At 36.8% G+C, this 22,642-nt stretch overlaps 1 protein-coding gene across 1 annotated transcript; it reads right to left on the bottom strand.

Annotated features, from left to right (window-relative positions):
* Positions 1 to 2,454: 2,454 nt before the first annotated feature.
* Positions 2,455 to 19,897, bottom strand: PLCZ1 (phospholipase C, zeta 1; the record flags this gene model as incomplete). Its single annotated transcript, XM_009085120.1, has 8 exons — positions 2,455 to 2,571; positions 4,207 to 4,363; positions 4,866 to 4,874; positions 6,675 to 6,890; positions 10,547 to 10,702; positions 12,269 to 12,413; positions 13,965 to 14,166; positions 19,663 to 19,897. Coding segments are annotated over 8 exons (1,237 nt in total), but the record flags the coding sequence as incomplete, so codon positions are not given.
* Between the last annotated feature and the right edge of the window lie 2,745 nt (positions 19,898 to 22,642).

The following is a 22,642-nucleotide window of genomic DNA, read 5'->3' as shown; positions in this document are numbered from 1 at the left end:
TGAAGATTTATGGGCTAGAAAGAAAACTAGTAAAGTGCAGTCTGATAAGGCTGAGAGATTAATATAATTTTAAATTAAGGACCTCTGGCTAGTGCTTCCTCTAAGCATGAAACAAACTTACTAGTTTTTAATAGCAATGTAGATAGTACACAGGGAGTGCAGCACACCAGGTAAATAATTGTATGATGTTGAGTGAGGATCAACCTCAAGGAAAGGATATAACCAAACCAATTTCATATGATACAGTAATTGTGAGATACTTCCAGCAACAGCCTCACCCAGGTCCAAATCAGCACTTTAAATAAACACTTAAAATGCCACAGACCCATACAAAATTTATACTAACTAGTGATTTTTTCACTTTTACTGTAGTTGTAATACTCTACCTCAATAAAAGCCAGGCTGAGAAGCAGAATTTGTAACAATGAGAGAATTATGGTGGTTCTGAGTACATTGCAGTTCTTTCGTGGAGTACTGAGTGGCCAAATTGACACAACCTCTCTGGCTGTTTTTTCCCATGTTAACTCCACCTGTGGCACTGACAGCAGGGCATAGCACAGGGTGGGGACAGCAGAGGATAAGAAATTCAGTCCTGGGGCCATCCCCCAGTGCTTGTGGTCAGGGCCACAGATGTGGGAATAGCAATCCCTCAGTGAAAGCTGAGACATGATGCTCATTCTGAGGTCTATAATTGTAGGAGAGTAGAAGAGAAATCTGTGCCTGGCCTTGGATGAGTGTGTATTTAACCCCCTGTGATACATCAGGGGGTTAAATAATAAGCAATATGTGTGTGCATGATTGATTGGAAATAGCACACTCTTAACAACATTTTGGAGAAGGTATGTTGACAGAAGGTGTTTTGGGAGCTGGGAAATAAAACAAGTGAAAAAGGAAGCCTGGAACAAGGGTGACATAAGTTCCAGGGCCCTACAGGCAAAGAGGAATCTGTACCTGTCCTTGGATGAGTGTGCATTCTAATATAACAAGGTGAGACCACACCTTTCACCTCTCAGAACTGGGAGCCTACGGCAAACTGCCCTGCTCACCCCACAGCCTCCCTCAGGTGGCCTTGGTACAGGCTTAGAATAAAAGACAAAATATATCTGTAGATGCAAAAAGTACTATCTACTTTACCCAAGGCTGAAGAAGGTGTAGCAGACAGACATAGAAAAATATTCTGTAACTGAGAATCTTTTAAACTGAAGAACAAACAGATGAGAGCAAGCTTGTCTCTAAAGCCTTGAAAAAGGAGAAAATGCTTCCAGGTGAGAGGTTTTTCACAGCCTGCTGAGGACAGAAGTCACCCTTATTTTTAACAATTTCAAATTAAAAACTAACTGGAAAAGAAACAGGAGTTACTATTATTTCATTGCTCAGGAAACTAATGTGCTTTGTACTGGAAATTAAGATGCTAAACATGTGTTGCCTCTATACGGACACTGGAGTCTCCCAGCAGCTCCCAGCTGTACTGGGCACTCTGTTGACCAGCAGTGTTTGAGTGCTTCCTTGCAGTAGCATATCCTATTCTGGGAATTCTTGGCACCAATATTAATTGTTGTGGCCACATCTCCTGCATCTGTGCAACTGCAGTCACAGAAAACCACTGAAAACACACAGCTCCTTCACAAGAGACTTCCATTGCTGTGTAATGGAATTTGGAAAATGTTATGCTTTTCTTACTAGAGTTTTTCCTGTTATCCAATAGGAAAAGGCAGTTTAAAGAAATTAATGAAATATAATAAATGAGACAATGTAAGGAGGACATGGAGCAAGTGCAGAGGAGGCCATGAAGCTGATAAGAGGACTGGAGTACCTTCCCTACAAGGACAGGCTGAGAAAGTTGAGGCAGTTCAGCCTGGAGAAGAGAGGGTTGTGTGGAGACCGCAGAGTAACCTTCCAGTGTCTTAAGGGGCTACAGGGAAACTGCAGAGGGACTCTTGGTTAGGAAGTGCAGTGATAGGACAAGGAGCAATGGGGATAAATTGAAAGAGGGGAAATTTTTAAAAGATATCAGGAAGAAGTTTTTTCCTGTGAGGGTGATGAGACACTGGCACAGGTTGCCCAGGGAGGCTGTGGCTGCCCCAACCCTGGCAGTGTTCAAGGCCAGGTTGGATAAAGCCTTGAGCAACCTGCTCTGGTGGGAGGTGTCCCTGCCCAGGGCAAGGTGTTAGGACTAGATGATCTTTAAGGCCCATTCCAACCCCTTAACAGTCTGTGAAACTATGGATATTTGGGACAAGATAGAGCTATTTAACATCAAGTGATATTTATAATTCCTAGGGATGAAAAATTGCTGGAATGTGTAGGCTGATGGAGAAGCTTAGATAACACAAAATGAAAGTGAAGCCACTGAAGAAATATATGTAACTTATGTAACATAAAAATACTATGGGAAGGAAAAAAATCCTGTATCTGTAAAACCTGGAATACAACAGTCTCTGCAGACATACATACCCATTTGACACCCCACATTCCAGAATGTTTGAGGATTATAATTTGAAGAGGTCATTCTCGTTCCTTTGGGGTAGATTCTTGTAATAAATCTTGTAGTATGAGAAATAAACTCTTCAGCTGAAAAAACAAAATTATAAAAGCTTGGTAAGAAAACCTTTATGATGAAAGATACCCTAATTGAATAAGTAATAATAAAAGTATAATAATAAACTGATTCAGCTATTTTTTTACACAATATCATACTAATATATTCTATTTTAACCTGAATATATGGACCATTCTGGGATATGGGTAAAATCCTAGTTTAAACCTTAGTATTTTGTGTATTCTATGCACAGTGCATATACAGTATATATGTATATATAGATATATACAAGTGAAGTTTTTGTTAAAGCTTCAACAACCAAGAATAATTCCTTCACTAAAATATTCTGCATCTTCCCCACTTTGCTAGGTAAATATATGATTTTTACATTAAAGCCCACTGCGTTCTCATGGAAAATCCAGACACAAAGCAGGAAAGTGATCAAATAGCTTCTCATTCCTTAGTAGTTGAATAGGAAAAAAATCATCCCAAGATGATCTTGGCTTGATTGTTGTTTTGAGGTTTAAATAAAATGACTGAATAATATCAAGATCAGTGAACAGTACATTTTTAAAGGACACTTAATTGGTTCCTTTATAATCTTCAGATATCAAATATACAAGTGGGCTGATTTGCTTCCTCCTAGCAGTGTTCCCTCCCTCCCCTTTGGTAGGCATAAACTACACAGATGTGGTAAACTTCAGGTGACTTATCTACATGATTCCTTTTTTTAGTAATTAAACAAAAAAACTTTGCATTTCCAAGGTCACCACTCTGATCCTTTCCATCCTCCTCCCACCCCAGTTTTTGCTTGGTTGTCTGATTTTGGTTTGGTTATTAATAAATAGGACTGCTTTTTAGTAAATAGAATTACTTTCATGTCCACTAGATTGCCAGAGGAACCAGAGAGGACTCCCTTTGCATGACTGGAAAAACCTACTGGTTTTGATGCTGCTCAGCACCATTCACCTAATCAACCATTGCATCACCTCCACACAGTGGTGGATGGCAGCTGGGCTGGCCCTGAGTGAGTGAGCACGTAGCAGATCTCATTGTCATGGCCAGTGACCTCTGCTCTGAACACCCTTTCAGGGCTGTTGGCAGCAGCTGGAGTTAAACCAGTAGAGGCTGCACTGCACTGGCTGCACCAAATGGAGATGTTCCAACACAGGATGAGTTTGGAATAATCCATCTCGGCTGGTATGAAAGGTCCAATGGAGCAAACTGCCTGCTCTGGGATTTATTCATTGTATCAATGCAGACTCTTATCTGCAGCTCTCCCCAAAGCCAGGGGTACTGCATGCCCACCCCCAGTGAGTGCTGACATGGCAGGGCAGTGAAATCTATTCCACACTCTACAGTTTCAAGTATTGACTGTGACTTCTAAATGATTTGATGCAGAAAACAATGAATCAAAAGGTATTCATGCGTTTCGTAGACGATGTTAATATTTGTTCTTATAAAGGTACATGAAATTAAACCACAGTTGAATTTCAGTTTTCCTCACAAAAGCAACTGAAATAAAGGACATTTCTAAAACAGTGTGATAAAACCAACCAAACAAAAATGGACAGCCAGGGCTTCATAAAGTGTTAACCTTTCCAGTGCCTAAGCAGTGAGCCACAGCAACAGTGCAACTTTTAGCTGATTAAATCCAAAGAAATTACCTGATTGTCTTGCAAATTTTCGTGCTTTAGTCTCTCCAATTGAATTATTTTCATAGCATTTCTGATGTTCTAAGGAATGCTCAAAGCTCACAAACTTTGAAGATTTGGTATAAATCACCAGGTCTGACAGTGCAAGGGCAATTTTTGTCTTCTTCATCTAGTAATCAAAATATGAATAATGGAATTTTAAAATCATAGTAACACATAATAATAATTCAGAGAAATTATAATTTTTACACATAAAGCATGGGAAAATGTCTCACAATTAATGAATAGATGAGTTTAAGATACGACTTTTGATAGTGAGAGTGGATTCAGTCAGAGACAACTAAGGTTCTTGTGTCCATGTTTATCATAGCAATTGTAGGGTGAAGGAGACATGCTGCCAGTGCTTCCTAGCATAGTGTTCTCTTGGACAGCTTTACCCTTTTTGCTGCTTCTGAGACTGGTATGTAAATTAACATAATTTTTCATGGCTTTTAACATTACTCATTTAAAATATACATCCAACTTTATATTCATAAGTACATAAAGTACTAGAAAAGATCAATTGCATAAACTCAGCTACAAAACGTAGAATAACAGGAGAATATTTTACTGTGCCAAACAAATTAGTCACAGGCATATTCCTCCAAGCATTGCTCTGAAGTTAGGAAAACTCTTTTCTTCTTAATTAAGGTGGAAAGTTCTTTCACCAAAATCTTTGTTCAGTCTTGCTCCATTACCAGTGCAAGCACAAGCAAAGTGACTGAGATTTTACCAGGGTCTTGTCTCTCTCAGGGAGGTACCACCTGATTGCTTCATTTTCCTTGGCATAACTTGTGAGATAAGCAGGGCCAGTGGCCAGCAAAGAGCTGATAATGCTAATAACGTTTACATTCCATTAAAGCTTTTGAAGGCAGATTCTCATTTGACAGAACAAGAGGGATTGCCTACTCATGGCTCTGAAACTGTGCAAAGATCACGCGCATTAATTATTCTGGGGTTATGTCCTATGAGGAGCAATAGGAGGGTACTGTCACAGAAATCCTGGACAATACAACTCTCTGGATGTGGCAGGAGGTGACACAGACAATGCCAACACCATCACTGGGTATCTTGGGTGTGGATACAAATGCTCTTGCACCCTCCAATAGAAAAATACAGTGGGACCTCAGGATAAATACTTCAGTAGAGTGGGACCCTGGAAACCATTTTCTCTTCTGCCTGTGAAACATGACCAGACACCAGTTGTTGCTGCTGTTGAGCAAGATTATGTGGTATATGTTTTGGTCTGTTACATGATCTTACAAATATATTTGACCCTATTATCTGGACAGTTGGCCTTTCCTGTTGAAACAGGACTCCATTCTCTCTCAGAATTTTTCCTTACAATCTTTCTCTATCAGGTGGAAAGAGAAAGAAGCAAAGATCTTGACCCTGAAATCATTTAATCATCACAGAAGGAGAGACACTGCCTCTCAGAAGAACACTGGGCTCTGAGGAGCATTGCCAGTTTACACACATTCAGGTAATCAAAGCATCATGTGCAACAGTGACTGGACACAGAGTGATGGTTTAAAAGACTTCAACAAAGCAGTCTGATGAAGCAGCAGCTGTCCATGGTAGAGAGTTATACTTGGTTAACAGAATTAGTTCAACTTGACTTTCAAAAAGATTACATCCAATTTTTACACTCTCTTTCAGAAATAGTGCTTAATGTTAAGTCTCCACATGACAAATGTAAAAACACCTTTTTCATTCTAAGTGCTTAAAAATGTTTTAGCACAACCAAAAATGTGCACCTAATTTCATGCATAATTCCAGAACAGAAGAAAATAGAGGAATGAGAACTCTTCAAAATCTCCAAGACAGACTGGTGGACTGTGGTAAGAAACAGCTCTGTCTGTCACCATCAGAAACTGCTATAAATATTTTCCATGCATAGCTCTATGAGGGCCTGGAGACCAACAAAACATTTGGGCAACTTCATTTTGGGTCTATTGCAGTACTGAGCCCCTGGGACAGGCACAAGACTCAAAAGAGAAAAATGCTGTTGGAATTCAAGTTAGAATACAGGGAAGGGTTGTTTTTTAGTTGGATACTACAATGTGGTCCGGTTTGGAGTTTCTTGGAAGAATGGAGTTTCTTCAGGGAGGTTGTGGCTGCCCCAACCCTGGCAGAGTTCAAGGCCAGGTTGGATTAAGTCTTGAGCAACCAGCTCTGGTGGGAGGAGACTCTGCCCAGGGCAGGGGTTGGGACTAGATGATCTCTAAGGTTCATACCAACCCCTGAACATTATATGGTTCTATGAATAGAAAAACTCTGAAACCTTGAGCTGAAACATAATTTTAAAATTACTTAGAGCAATGCATTTTGAAGTCTACCTTTTAAATTCTATTTTAAGATAATATATTCCTTCTTTTTATAAGAAAAGTAAGCTGCCATACATCTATGAGTTCTCCATGTTCAATTGAGATAAAAGTTACCTTCTTTTTAGGTGGGTAAGATTTCTGATCTTTTCTTCTTTTGGTGGCTCCATTCGATTGGTGAAGAGGAGTAGTGTCATCTGTGTCAGTGTCCTCAGTCAGAGATTCTTCAGACAATTCCTCAACCTCCCCTTCACATTCATCACCCATCCTGCGCATACCTTCCTCAAGTGTTCCAACCTTTTTATTTTTTATCAGAACTTTGAATTTTAATGCCTGGAGAAAAGAATAATAACTAGAATTAGCTATGGATTCATTGTAGGTTTTTCATCTCTAGCTATTGTTTATGAAGTATAAGAGTCAAAGTTGTTTATTAAGTATAATGAAGTGAGTTAACAAAATGAAGATAGATATCAGTGAGGCAGAAGCCAAAACCAAGTAAAGCAAACAAAATCTGGTGATAGAAGCACACAACAGAAGGTGACTATCTAGCCCCATGACAGGACATCTGTGTATCTCTCCACCACAGATACACAGATGCTGAAACTGTGAAAAGAAAAAAACAGGAAGTGTCAGAGGTAATGCCTAGCCAAGGCATGGGAGGTATATTTTTTACCTATGCATGTATATACTTATAGACATGTATCTGATATGAATTTGAAATGGTTTTTAGCTATCATTGTGGCTCCAGGAAATTTGTTACCCTATTTGATTTGTGTCTTTGTGCATATGTGTCTAGTGCACTAAATTAAAGCTTTTGTTATATTATTTTACAGTGGATCCTTGTGCTGATCTGGTCAGGAAAATCACAGTTTGGTGAGTTTGCCTAAGCAGTTTCTCTAATGTTTCAATTTCCATAATATAGAATGGAGGGGAAAAAATCATTAAGTATTATCAGTTCTAATATGATGGCTTTCATCTCTGCACCTGAATCCTGTGAGTACATATTTCACGTAGATTTATGAAATACTATTCATAGTACAACAGCTATTATGTAGCAGACATTCCCCTCTGCATCTGTGCACAGGAACTGCCAGCAAGTAACAGGATTTACTAATGTTCTTGAATGAAGTGATCCACAAAAATATTCCTTAAGTTTCATATGGACTAGTGAAAAAGAAAGTTACAGGAACAGGGAAGAAATGATTTCATATAAAATAAAAGAGAACTGGAACACTGTATTTTAAGGTATCCATGAAGTAAATAAGAAAGACACATAAAACCCCTGAGTTTTACAATAGAAACTAGAGCTATAGGCAAAGAAATAGACATTCCATTTATTTACACTGCAATCTCCATTGCTCACAATCCTCTTATCACTTCAGATCTTGTAGTTTGCCAGTGGGATGAGATATCCTATGCCTAATATCTATCAATGCCATGCTACTGTGAGATTTGATTAGTCTCTCTGCACTGGTGACTCAGAATCAGGATGCCCTTTAACATTTCCTCCATTTCTTATTAATGCACTCATTTTTTTTCCTCTGGTATATTTTTAGAAGAGTTTTAATATGATTAATGCTAGTCATAGTTTTTAAGAGTTCTGAATTTTCCTTTGAATGTCCATATTTCCCAATATTTAAAAGCAATTCTATCTACTTTCAGTCTTGTATTTTGTTATTCAGAGGTAAAATTTCATCCTGAAAACTGATTTATAAAAAAGCTCTGATACACATGGAAAGGAAAACCTTTCTATAGCTACATTACGGTATGTAAACTTGCTTTAAGTAAAAGAAGACTATAGTCTATGTTGCCATATAAAACTGGGCTACAATGTCCTAAGTCAGTTTCTAAAATTCTTCTTAGGAACTGTTAGCAAAAATGTAAATACCCTGAGGTAGGGCAGGTTTGGGGTTTTTTTCTACAAATATAACATCTTAAAACCACAGCCTCTTTTTTTAAAAGAGGACAACATAAGAAGGACATGGAACTGCTGTTAGAGCAAGTTCAGATGAGGCCATGAAGCTGAGAGAGGACTGGAGCATCTCCCCTATGAGGACAGGCTGAGAAAGCTGGGGCTGTTCAGCCTGGAGAAGAGAAGGTTGTGTGGAGATCTCAGAGCAACCTGCCAGGATCTGAAAGGGCTCCAGGGAAGCTGCAGAGGGACTCTGTTAGGAACTGGAGTGATAGGACAAGGAGCGATGGGGATAAATTGAAAGAGGGGAAATTTACATAAGATATCAGGAAGACATTTTTTCCTGAGGGTGGTGAGACACTGGCACAGGTTGCCCAGGGAGGCTGTGGCTGCCCCAACCCTGGCAGTGTTCAAAGCCAGGCTGGATGAGCCTTGAGCAACCTGCTCTGGTGGGAGGTGTCCCTGCCCAGGGCAGGGGTTGGGACTAGATGATCTCCAGCACTTTGCTATTTTTTGGCCAGAAGGAAATTCAGACTGAAAAAGACACACCAAGGATATTAAGCCTGAAATTCAAATGTATCTTCAAAAAAACTTATAATACAGGGCTACAAAATGAGTGACTGTGTGAAATGTGAGCTCTCTAATTGGCAATCAGCAGTGCTAAATATGTGGCACCTTTTTCCTCTAAATGTCGAAGGATTTTAAGTGGATAATGACCTGAATGCCTGAACATTCACTAGAACGTCTCCTTTCTACTTGTAATATGAAAGGCAAAATATGTTAAAAATATGTTTGCTATATACTTCTATATAAACTGTAAGCATACTAAATAATTTAAATATGTAAAACATAATAGATCTTCCCTAGAGCATAATGGGACTTCAAGGCTGGTATGAGCAAAAGCCTCCAAGTACAATCAAGTGGAACAAATATTTACATAATTAAATGAACAGAACTTATTTCTTGTACTAAATAGACATTCTGGTAAATGGGATGTACAACACAGACCAGCTAAAGCAATACAAGACTCCAAGACAAAAATCACAAGCACTTTGGGTCAGGCAAACCCACTGCAATTAATGTAAAAAGGGACAAAATTCAGTTCTCAGAAATGAACAAACCCTGGATTTGGGTCATCTGTATTAAAAAGAGAAGACAAGATTTCCCTATTTAAATTTAACATGTTCTCTCCTCCTCTCCTAACCAGCTATAGGTACTTAGTTAGAGGGGCAAAAACCGTGTTGGCTAAGGAATTTCTATATTAAATATATTTATGACAACATTGCTATGGGACTATAACAGTATGGTAGTACTTTAGCACATCTTTTGGACACACCACTTCAAGAATATTTTTCCATGACAAATCCTTTTAAAAATGACATCCCTTCATGTGTTTATTTTCCTTCTGACAATATTTTCTCCCCACATTTTCAACTGCCTTGTTCATTTTCAGCTACACTAAAAAAAAAAAAAAAAAGATTATAAAGTCTCTCTCTTCCTGATAGCAGTGACAAGCCTAAATAAGTATTTTGTATGGACTCCTGTATTTGTGCTACAAGAGATTCAAAAAACTTTTGTCCTTGAAAGGAAATTACGTGCAAATACTGGAACAATGGGAATTTATCTGTTTAGTTTGCAATAAAATTTTCAAGACTCATCTAATTGCCTTTTGTGATTTCATATCCCAGGGGTCTCAAGCCCACCAGCTGAGAAACGCGGTCGTAGGGAGAAACACACTGAGGAAGGATGTTCTTGCAGTAGCACAACTTGATCAAATAGTTCTATTATCATTATTATTGCCAAAAAAATATAGATAGATTCAGGTTTCCATTTCAACAAGACATTTAGATTTCAGGAATTTCCTTCAACCTAAGCAACAACAAAAAAATCAATTTGGAGTTGATAACAGATAGACTAACATGTATCATTGTGCTGTTTAAATACTTTTTGTTACTACCTGAAGTCTATTTTTCAGACACCACATGTTTTTCATTAATTCAGTTTCAGAAGATTTAAAAAAAACACAAATAAACCACAGAGCAACAAAATTTGTTCCCCTCTCTTTCTATTTTCTTACCTCAGGAGAAGGTAGCTGAGTCACCTCTGTCTTACCATCAAGTGTTGTAGTAAGAAGTTTGTCACCTAGAATACTTTTTAAGCACTCTGCCATCACTTCCTGCTGTTCAGGGCTGCAGTGGTTCTCCAGAGACAGCACCACTGGATAGTCAGATGACTGGAAATATAATTAAACTTTTATTAATAATAAATACAAAGAGGAATACTTGTTTTTCCAAAATACCTTATAAAAGTCCCCTTGGCAATCTGTATTTTCCTTTATTTTCCAAACATTTAGAATATAAATGAGGTGTTTCATGTTAGTAACATAATAAAAAGGCTCACAATATTTATAGAAAAGAGAAGGCACAATTGAAGAAGAGAAAAATGCATCTCCAAGATGTTTAGGAGGGTTAAAACAAGGCTAGACATATACAGAGATGTAAAGAGAACTGTTCTGTTTTTAAAAGGCCAAATCGGATTCTAAAATGGCAAGTGACAAAGTAAAGCAGGATTAAATGAGTTTTGCTTTAGTTTATGACAGATTTTCACTGACTCCATTTCAGGTTTACACTATCCTTAGCAATGCCTTTACATGAACAAGTTATGCATATTTTTTTTCATAGCATCACAAACTTCTTGGGACCCTTTACACTTTGCTCATCACAGTACTCAAGCAAGAGAGGTGAAACAAGGGAAACTGAGTAAAATTAGAGAACAGCTCAAATGAAACACACCCATTTAGACTGTATAAGCAAATCTCATATGTTGCCATTGGTGGCTACTGAAAACAAATACTCTGCGTAAAATCTTTGTTTGGACAGGATCTAAACTGTCAGTGAAATGAAGTTTGCATTAGAGTTAAGAGCAATATGCTGTGCATTAGCAACAACAGGCAAGTTATGTCTAATGGGTTTTGAAGAACAGTGAAACAAAAGCATGGGGTATATATATATATATATTCACACACATAATGGTGACCTGAATTCAAGAGTTATCTTAATAGTCATCCAGGACTTCATTTGAGCAGGAATTTTGGCAGAAACCTATACAAAAGTCTAAGACAGTGCCAAAACCTCAACAGAGATAGGCAGAAGGGACATTGCCTTATTAAGTCACTTCACAAAAAAGCAACAGTAGTTGGTAACCTTTATCAGGTTCAGCATTCAAAATACAAACAAAGGAAGTGGAAAAGAGAGTAAGTCTCAAACTCAGCTATAATATAATCTTTGTCTCTGTTTCATAAATTGACACAAAGAGCATAAGACAGAGAGCAACAGAAGAAAAAATGAAGTGAAAAATATTTAAAACATAAAAAAAGGAGTAAAACATCAGATTGAGCCTGAAGAAGTTCACTTTATATTCGGTCCTTGCTTAAATGAGCTCAGATGAGAACTCCACCTAACGAGCTGATTAAGATCACCTGAATTCTTTGCACCAAGTTTGGTTTATAACACATATGTATGATTTGTTTTATATATTATTATCTATACTTGGGTTATAATTTATATTTATATTATTCAGCAAAATAAGTTTACCATTCCTTAAAACAAACTACTAAAAATATCTCAAGAACAGACAGCACAATTTTCCTGCCATTAATTTCAACAATTCCCAGTGCACAAGCACTGTCTCTGTTTCATATTTTTTCACAACCTCCGACCACAGCTATGTCCCTGGGCTTTGTTAACACCACCAGCACCTTTTAACCAATTTATATACAGATACAAATGTATATGCCTACCATAAATGCATACTTCTCGATGGCATGGATCACAGAACGAAAGGGGATTTTGCTGGTCAGAGTGTGGCCGTGATACACAATGGGCTCATCATCATTGCCATCCCAGCAGTCGATTTCCAGGCAACGACACCCTCTTAAGAGAGCACTTCAAAAGAACAAAACAAACAATTAGCCAGTCAAAAGAAAGATAACACACTTTCCTACACGAGCTGCTGCATTTCTGATGACAAGCACATTGATTAACTACAAAATAACCCTACTTTTTCCTCATAAAATTCTCCCAAACCCCACAGAATTATATGAGACAGTATTTTCTGTTGTTTACCTAAGGCATGTTAGGTAATACACTTTACTAGAGCATTAAAGAATAAGGGATTACCCGCATAACATTCATTAAGAGACTACTAAAAATGAAGGTCAAAGATGTCAATAAAAGAATTTTAGAAGAGTGGCAAAAAGTCACTTAAAATTGAAACACTAATGGACTCATCTGCAAGTTTGAGAAGCTCTACTGAAAAATGACAATGAGGTGGCTCTTAGTCTTTACACAATTCAGCTGTTCTACCCCTACCTGATTTCTAAGTGGGAGTGCTAATGTTTCTCAGGTGCCTTCAATTTACTAGGCTAATTTTCAATATGCTAATGGCGTCCCTTAAAGGGCTTAGGTTTCTAATATTTGGCTTGTAACTAATTGAAACATTTCTTGTAGACTGTTTGACTCCACTGCCAATCTGTCTTTTACACTCTGCCCTTTATGTGCTAACAATATCTCAAAGATGCCTTTAGCTGATTTTAGCATTTTATATTTTCCTTACAAAAACAGTAGATAAAGAGGAACAAAGAGGGGTTTACACCCTCTTTGCAATTACTTTCAGCCATGCAACATTAACATCATGTAATTTTAAATACTGCTAGGAATTCACTAGTGCTTCTGATGGTTGCAAATCATATTACAGAATTTATATGTAGAAAATGTTCAGAGAGAAAGGAAACTAAAAAAGGTTCAGATATATGACAGTTGCAGCTGCTTTCACTTCACTAAATTGGTACAAATAATAGAAATGCTGAACCCCTCTCTTCCAAATTTTTAATACTTTCTGCCCCTCTATGTTGCCTTTATTGCATGATCCATTTTCTCCTTCCCTGCTTTGGCAATTATGCATCCTGGTCATCATCATCTTGGAGTCATATGCTGCAAAGTTTCTCCTCCCTCCTGGTTAACAGGGTGCCCACATTTGTTGTTTCTAAACTGAGCACAGTGCCACATGCACTGACCACAGATACCCTTGACACACTCCAACGTGCCCTTACATCATTTATATTTATCAAATCATAAATTTCCCAGGAATTTTCCCTTTATTTCAGAGAGTTATTGATTTTTTGCATGGCACGTTGAGATTAAAAACTGATTTAATCATATACTGTGCACCATACTACAGATTTCATGTTCTTTGAGGTTGATTTTTTGAGATGTAAGTGAAAAAATAGATTGTTTCCAGACTATGAACAGATGGTTTGGCAAATATATTGAAAAGTGTACACACAAAATAAAATACCACTCTCACATTCTCAGCTTGTATCCGTGATGGCTTTGTTCCTTATTGCCAAGTAGGATTATATGAGACTTAGTATTCATTTAAAAAAAAAAGAGAGAGAGAAAGAATGCTTAAAATATGAAAAACCAGTATGTAAATACCTGATGTAGCCCCATAAGTGACTGGGTCCCATGAGTTGGTCAGCTACCAAGTAGGTGTTGTGAGAAGATGAAATGAAGTAGTCACATAATGGTTGATTCATATCTTGGTAGATGGTCCTGTGCTCTTTTTTAAATATGGAACATTCTTCTGAGTTCATGTACCTTACAAATCCTTCGAATGACATCTCCCTTCTTTTCCTGACTGAACAAAAACAAAAGCAACCTCTGATGAGAAGCTGAACTGATGGTTATACCTATGTACTTCCCATAACTTTTAACAGCCAGTTCTGAACACTGCCAAAGGTTATACAGCACAACACTCTCCTTAAACACAAACATGACATATGTGAGATTCTGGAGATGAATTGGTGTGATGTAGACTTCTGAGAGGAAATAAATGTGTTGCCACATTTTTGTATTTCTATGGACAACAGTATGAAGAGTTTGCAGTAGCCCTAATTAATATAAAGGAAACTATTTCTTGTTTAGCTTTGGAGAATAACATGCAAACAATGCACAAAGAGAAGCTTTTCTTCTCTTTTGAAAGTCCAGGGATTGTTCTCCAAAACATCAGTCACAGACTGTCAACATAATCTTTCAGAAACTATGATTCCCAGCACCAAATGTCTTCCTCAGTGGGGGAAAACTCCAAATAATTATTGATTAATCAATGTTTCGGAAGATTTGAAAGAAAAATAGCACCTTAACAAAAGAAATGACAGCCCACAGGGATGAACTGCAAATCAAACTTATTATATTACTGCAGCTATAGCAAAATGAGCTAATTGCCTCCATATCAGTGACAGTCATCCCATTTGTCCTGTTTTTAACTGATTTAATGACAAACAGATCCATTACACTGCCAACTGCTGCTCCCAATGTCATGTTTGGAAAGTAACAATTTTGCAAATGACATAATCTCTGAAGTCAGCTTTGCTTCAAAACGTAGCTTGAATTAGTTGAGGATTTTGCCCTGTTCTGACTCTAAAATAACCTTTTTCTCACCAGAGTAGGCTAGTGACAAATAAGGAGTAAGTAATCCAAGATCACTTTATGTTAATAATAATTTAGAGGTCAATGAACACAAACTTGGAGGGGAAGGTAAAAAAACCAAAAAAAAACATGCACAAAACCCTTTTTCTGACCTGCTAATTCTTCCTACAGCTACAAAAATGAGAATTTACAGATTAGAACTGCAATTATCAATGTTCAGTACGTGTGGACACTGCAAGTTTACACCTGAATGAGAATTTATAGAAAAGAATGATTTCTAAATGACACAGGTTTTTGAACTAGAACACGTTTCAAAATGATAAATAGAGCAGAAAAGGGAGAAGGCCTTCCAGACACCACACATAACATTCACCCTTCCAACCCAAACCATGTAATTCCTACCAGAAGTCTGTTCAAGCTGTTCTTACAGACTTCTATTGATGAAGAATCCACAGACAACCCACTAAACCCATTTCAACACCTAAGTAACCTTGTTTGGAAGTTTTCCATAATATTTACCCTGAAACTTCCTTGCTGTCCAAAATATTTGTTCTGTTTTGTACTATCCCTCTCCTTTTGTTTCACAGTCTTTCTCATATGTCTGCTACTGCACTCCTCATCCCACTGCTTTCCAGAAGAAACAAATCCAGTTCAGTGCATCGTTCTGTTCAGGTTAGGTTTTCTTAGACTTCTGATAACCTTTCTTCTACTCACTAGTGCTGTTACTCTTTCAGAGAAGGAAACTGGATACGATTTCTACATTAAATATCCTGACAACCTGTTACTCATCCTTACCATCTTAGAGATGATTACATATCTATTATTGGTTCCAGTTGCTTCTGGTAACTGACTGTGTCTAGTTCCCTGGATGTTCCCTCTCTAAAACAGGTACTACATTTTAACTTCCCTAATCTTTCAATCCATCATCCATTTTCCACAGATTTTCAAAGGTAACCTGTATTAGTCAAGCTTGTTACAGTCAATTTTCCAAGAACTTAGATTTGCCAATCTGTCTTCACTGATCTGATAAAGTCATTTAAGCATGTCCTACCCTACTTTATCCATATTTTTGACTGAGATCTTACTCTGGTCTAACTAATAATATTAGGCACTTAGGGAACGCATCAGGAATTTCTTTGGTCTTCTTTTAACTAACATATTTGCAGAATGACTTATTGTCACCCTGATGACTCTTGGTTGTATCTTATTTAGTGTTTTGACTTTGATTTATCCATGTTATATTGTTCTAGACTTGTAGCCGTTGGATTAAGTTTCTACTTTATGGGTCTTTAAAAAATGTTTTTAATTTTTTTACATGATGTTTAAACCAGAATACATTGATCCTGGATGCTTTACCTGTAATGAATTGTGGGCTTAATTCCTTTGAAGCAAAGGCTTTTCATCAATAATATCTGGATTTAATTTCTGATTAACATATTTTTCATGCTCTATATATTTCTCCATGTAATTACAAGTAGAGCTACTAAGTAATTTTTGTCTGTTTTCATTTACTAATAATTCTTATCTTTTTTCCCCACATTTATCCATTAGATCAGTGAAAAATACTGACTTTCTGTCCTTGAACTGCACACAACTAACATCACCATCACATCTGGCTGATATCTCTGATTTGACAAATTTGGTTAACATTGGCCAATGAGATCAAAAGTTTTCTCCTCCAAATGCATATTCTCCCTCTTGCCCTGTCTCTCACACACACATGCACAAAAAAAACCCCACAAAACCCACAAGTTTCAAAGACTGTATATCCTAGGAATAAACTGGAAGGTTTTTTTGATTAACAAATACATTCTGGATTACTCAAGCTCTTGATCTGACAGATGCACCAAGCTTAGATTGTTATTTAAAAAGTAAGCGAGTTTTTTTTTAAGACAGGATTGTAATTTTGACCTGATTTTGCACTGCCTATCAGGAAAATAGAGAGACAGGAGCAGAGTCTTTGAAAGGCACTACACTGAAAAAAATAATGGGATGCACCTTCTTATCCTCACTGTGCCTCTAATCCTATCCATGTAAATACTAATTATGAGCAATATTTCTTCAAAAAAGAGATACATATCCAGCTTGGAAAAATAAAGTGCATTTAGCTGGCATGTTTTCTTTAATCTCACTCAATGACTCAAGACTTCTATTCAAAATTAATCATAAAATGGAGAAATAATGGAATTTTGTGTAGAATAAAGCTGACATTTGGAGGTTAGTAAGACACAACTGTCAGGTGTGAATCACATATTCATATGTGATTCATATACATATCAGTTCACATATTCATATTCACCCTGGCAGTGTTCAAGGCCAGGTTGGATTAAGTCTCGAGCGACCTGCTCTGGTGGGAGGCGTCTCTGCCCAGGGAAGGGGTTGGAACTAGATGATCTCTAAGGTCTATTCCAACCCCTTAAAATACTATGATATTTTGTGAAAATAGTTTTTTCTTCCAAAAATGCAAGATCTTGGCATGCACACACAAATGTGTTAATGCAGCATTTTGCCATTAGACATCTAAATTGTACAATAAAAATGGAACAGTAACATATTCCATACTGTTTCTGAACTAGGTACAGGACCCTCAGGGAGTTAATCCAGAGTTATCTGTCCCAATAGTATTGAAATGTCTTCTCTCTGAACAAAAGTTAGGGATGCACTTAGTGTCATAGATGGACTTATCCAAGTTGTATATAAAATCTAGACACTGTTCTCCTCTTTATCTTGACATCCTAGTGCTATCAAGTTTATCAGATAATGGTTATTACTATTAGCAAACCAGTCAATCAAGTGTCAAAATCTGCCCTTTTCCCTTCCTGCAATACACAGGACAAGGATGTAGATGATTCCAACAGATCATCCTGATGAAGAATAGTCTATATCAAATTCAGAATGACAGTTACACAAAATGATCTCTCATAACACCACATGAATCATCTCTCATGTCAGTCATAACTGGAACTTTTCAATAAATATGTTTGAGTGGGCGTTTTAGTTCACTCAAAGGAGCATGAACAATACAGCTATTATTTCCTTCAGCAAGATTATTTCCAACTACAAGACAAACAATTTTCTCACAGCTGAAAGAATAAACAAGAGTATGGCTCAGCATCTGAAATTTAAACCAGACATTAAACATATAGAAATTGATATTAGATATCAGTAAATGAGACAAATTAGATATAGATTCGAATAAATTACATATCAATAGAAACTGATATTTACAAATGGGTTTTCTGATGTTTTTTTCACTGTTTAACTGCTTTCTGTCTACTAGTTTTCCCAACAAAAGAGATAATGCAAAACAAAAGAAACCTTTTAAACTGCTTCTACAGTTAGTTAGTAAACATATCAGTTCTCAGAAAGAGTAGAATATGTTCAATAAAATATGGTCTAATTTGAAAGGCAACCACAGAGAGTAAAGGCAGAAGGAAAGGCAGAAGGAATCAAAGGACTCTTAGCTATTACTCTACAGTGTCTCTTAATGAAACAGCAAATGTCTTCTGATCCATTTCCTTCTTTCTCCCCCAGTGAGAATGATCAGCACAGATATTCCAGGGTTATTATCCCAAAAGAAAAATTTTCTCCTTGGGTTTATTTTTCTTAACCAGTTATCAATTCCACCCATTACCAAAGACTGGGAACCAAGAAAAGTAAAAAATTAAACATCTGAGATTCATCTTCCACTGAATAAAGTAACAGCCTGCAATAAAATGCAGTTAGCTCTGACTTCCTTTTTGTAGCTAAGTTCAGTAGTCACATTCAGTGAAACTCAGAAGAAATGTTACACCACAACTCGAGGCACCTTTGAAACGCTGAGGAATACACGTTACAGACTTATAAACCTCTCCTCATCTCAGAGGTCTTATGATTCAGAAAGGGTGATCAGACACCTCTGCAGATCTTACATAGTGCTTTTTCTGCAAGTAGGCCAAGGGGAGATATAAGCCTTGTCTGTGGACTTGCCTTATCACCAAGTAACTCAATAGAATGAGCAGACAAGCAAAATGGCAGAGAAGAAGCCTAAGAAAAACAAATTAAAATTGGCTCATAATGACCAACAGTGAGCTGAAGGACAGAATGTATAGAAGGGAGAAAGATAAATAAATGACAGGGAAGAAAAAAGAGCAGAGAAAAGAGAGAACCATGACAATAAAGAATTTAAAACACAGACATTAAAAAAAAGTCCATAAAATTATAAATGCAATAAAAGATTGTGGTTTTAAAGTAATAAATATGAGCTTTTTTGCAAAACTCAGCCAGTGACAGAAGCACAATAAATAGTTAGATATCACAGAATCACAGAATATTCATAGCTGGAAGGGACCCACAAGGATCAACAAGTCCAACTCTTGACCCTACACAGGACAGCCCCAAGAATCACATCATGTGCCTGAGAGCATTGTCCAAACACTCCTTGAGCTCTGTCAGGCTTGGGGCTGTGAGCACTGCCCTGGGGAGCTGTTCCAGTGCCCAAACACCTCTGGGGGAAGAACCTCTTTCTAATATCCAACATAAACCTCTCCTGACACAGAAACAGGCCATTCTCTGGTCCCCAGAGAGAAGAGATCAGTGCTGCCCCTCCACATCCCCTCATGAGGAACCTGTGTAGAGCAATGAGTTCCCATCTCAGCCTCCTCTTCTCCAGGCTGAGCTATATATATTAACTCTTAAACTATGAAAATACTGAAACTCTACATACCTTCATCAATGGGTTCATACTTCAAAATAATTTCTAAGGCAGTTGTTTCATCAGCTTTGGTTTGAAATTGTTCTTTTGTGAGAAACTTAATGAGCTGATTTTCAGACAGATTTTTGCCATCCGGGGAGTAAGCTCGGAAAAGTTCTTGAAATTCAGGTCTGTATACAATAGTTCGATAAATTGCCTTGAAGCCTTCCATGTTAATGATCTGTTCTGTATGTTTGTCAATTGTTTTCTGGGGGGGGAAGAAACAAAAAAATCCACCACAAAAGGCAATCAATACAAACATGTGCAATGACACAAAGATACACACAAAACACTATTATAACTGATCATGAGAGAGAACCACAGAGGAACCCTCAGGCAGCAGTGACTGCAATGCATTGTATTCTTTACTCTTAATATTATTAATACATTATCTATATTATACTAATATATCTTAATATAGTCTGAATCTCAATATTATATTCTTCAATTTTTAGATTTGACTTCGCATGTTAGAAATATTTTAGATAAATTAAAATGGACTTCATGACATACTTAGCCTCTAAATAATGACAATAAATGTATATTTAACTCACAGGCAAAATACATTATGCAAAATCTCTAAAATGCTATGCCAGAAAAATAAATTTGCAGCATAAAAGTTATAAAGTGAGAAATATATTTCATATAATACCTCTCCAATTGCAATTTAGACCATACTGTAAATAGTGTCAGCTAAATTTACAGACAAAATGCAGCAACCAGTGGTCTCAAAAATGAAATGATGACCAAATTATCAGGAAATCCAAGTCTTTCAACACATTAAATAAGAAACACTATAAATTTTGTAGAGAAGATATTTTATAGTAACCTATGACATCATGCTCTACTGTTAACAAGTCAGAATGTTTAACTTAGATTAATTATTCACACTTGCAGAATTCTTAAACTGGAAGCTTGTTTTCATAGAGCTTACAAAATGTTAGCACAGTAATTAATTTCTGTGTTTCAGTATAAGAGCCACTAGAAAAATTAAAAGGGCAAAAGAATTTGGGCAGAATAATACTTTTTCTTTTACGTTTTCTGCCTTTAACATTTTTCTCAGGCTTAACAATTCTATTTTTCTTTTGAAATTTTCTGCTTGAAATAAGGAATTGTGCATACAAAGTATAAATGTTTCTAACATTTTAGGTTGTCTTAAAAATCCATTAATTAATTGCTAATTCCTAAAAGTTTGCAAATTCAGATAAAAATTTGCTGACAACATTGCTCAAAAAAATCATAAATTACCTCCATGATCATCACTGTAAACTGATCAAAATTCAAAAATATTGACTCCTTAGACTACCAAAGAGGCTAAATTTCAACCTCTAAAATATGGCACTTATTATGGCTAGTTTGGCTCCCCAAAAGTGTCCATAAACAGGAAATTAGTTACTTGAGCTCTGGCTGCTCTTTGATCAAGATTTTTGATTACTGCTAAATTAATTTTGAACCTTTAAAGTTTAACTATGCATTACCAGCTCCTTCCTATGCAGTACAGTTCCTACTAAGAGATGTCTGCATAGGTACAACAGGAGTAAGAATATATTAGACAACGAAAACAAGCACAAAAGACAATTTCATGGAGAGTTCTAGTGAAAAATTTTGTTAATCAGTACTTAAGAATTTGCTTTGAGTTTGTGAAAGAGAATAACTGATCATTTCTAACAGAAATCACTAGCAAGGAAATATTTCACTACAAATGCTAATTATACACATTTCATTACTGCTGAGAAATCTCCCATCTACAGGTGATATCCTCAATCTAATCTTAACATGTCTAAGAAAACTGCAGATTTGCTCATAACCATTAAATAGGAAAAGAAAATACCAACTTATTTTGGAACTGTTCACTTAGGTGTTGGCACAAAGAGAAGCTGGGCAAAAAAATTAAATTTTCTCCCTCAGTTGCCTCTTGATGAAATAGAGGCAATAATATCACAGAGGAGAGCTTTTCAAATTAAAGTGATAAAAATCATATTGATAGAAAAAGAGATTGGTCTAAATTTTTTCTTGGTAGATTTTTATCATACTTGTTTTTATTAATACACATCAAACCTTTGCTATTCAGAAAAAGAGGTGTCTTGAAAAAGGGTCTTGAGAATTATATGAAAATGTATTATTCCTTAAAAATCCTGATGTTCATAATTCTGATACTGCTCAGAGGAGCAATAAAGTAAAATAAACTCAATGAGAACAGACAAGGGAAAAAGCAGATTATTCTTTACAAAGTGTTTTCTATAAATTGTATTTTGTTATGTATAACCATTTGATAACTGCTGATGTGTAGTTACTGACGACGCCAGTAACCCCTTGATTAACAGTTGATGTGTTGTTCTGACAACAATTCCACTAAAATTTCCTTCCACACTGCTTTGCATTTTCACATATTATTATGCTGATGAAATATTTGAGCCTCCAAACTACTGATCACATTTAAATCTCTCTCAAATAGTAAAGAATGCCTAATAATACTGGTACAAATAACTTGATCAGGCTATTGAGTACAACATGTTGCTAAATACAACTAGATCAGACTTGTTTTTTGCAGGTCACTTCCTCTAAGAATTACTCTCTTCCCTACCCACAACTGACCATCTCTCTCAAATCTGTCAGAAGGCAAATCAGGTGGAAAATATAGGAAACTGAGAAATGTATTTAAGTTCTCATGAGATTCTCAAGGTTAGCAATACTTTTAATGCAGTGCAGGTTCAAAAACCACAGGCATCCTCTTCAGCAAGGGCTGAGCTCATGCAGGTTTTGCCTTGGCTAGACAAGGCAGAGAACAGACAATGAGAGAGGAACAAGGCAGAGTGAGAAATCTGAATGCCTTCCCTCTGCCTGTCTGTCTGTCAGCATGACATGACCTAAAAGCTTCTGACTTGCCATAGCTAATTCTCCTCTGCCAGATCTGGAATCACTCAGCTGGTTACAAAATTCTCAAAAGAATCAC

The sequence above is a fragment of the Acanthisitta chloris genome, unplaced genomic scaffold (genome assembly GCF_000695815.1).
Source record: "Acanthisitta chloris isolate BGI_N310 unplaced genomic scaffold, ASM69581v1 scaffold42361, whole genome shotgun sequence".
Taxonomy (NCBI): domain Eukaryota; kingdom Metazoa; phylum Chordata; class Aves; order Passeriformes; family Acanthisittidae; genus Acanthisitta; species Acanthisitta chloris.
The sequence above is the reverse complement of the archived record's forward strand: the minus strand, read 5'-3'. Positions and strand labels throughout refer to the sequence as shown.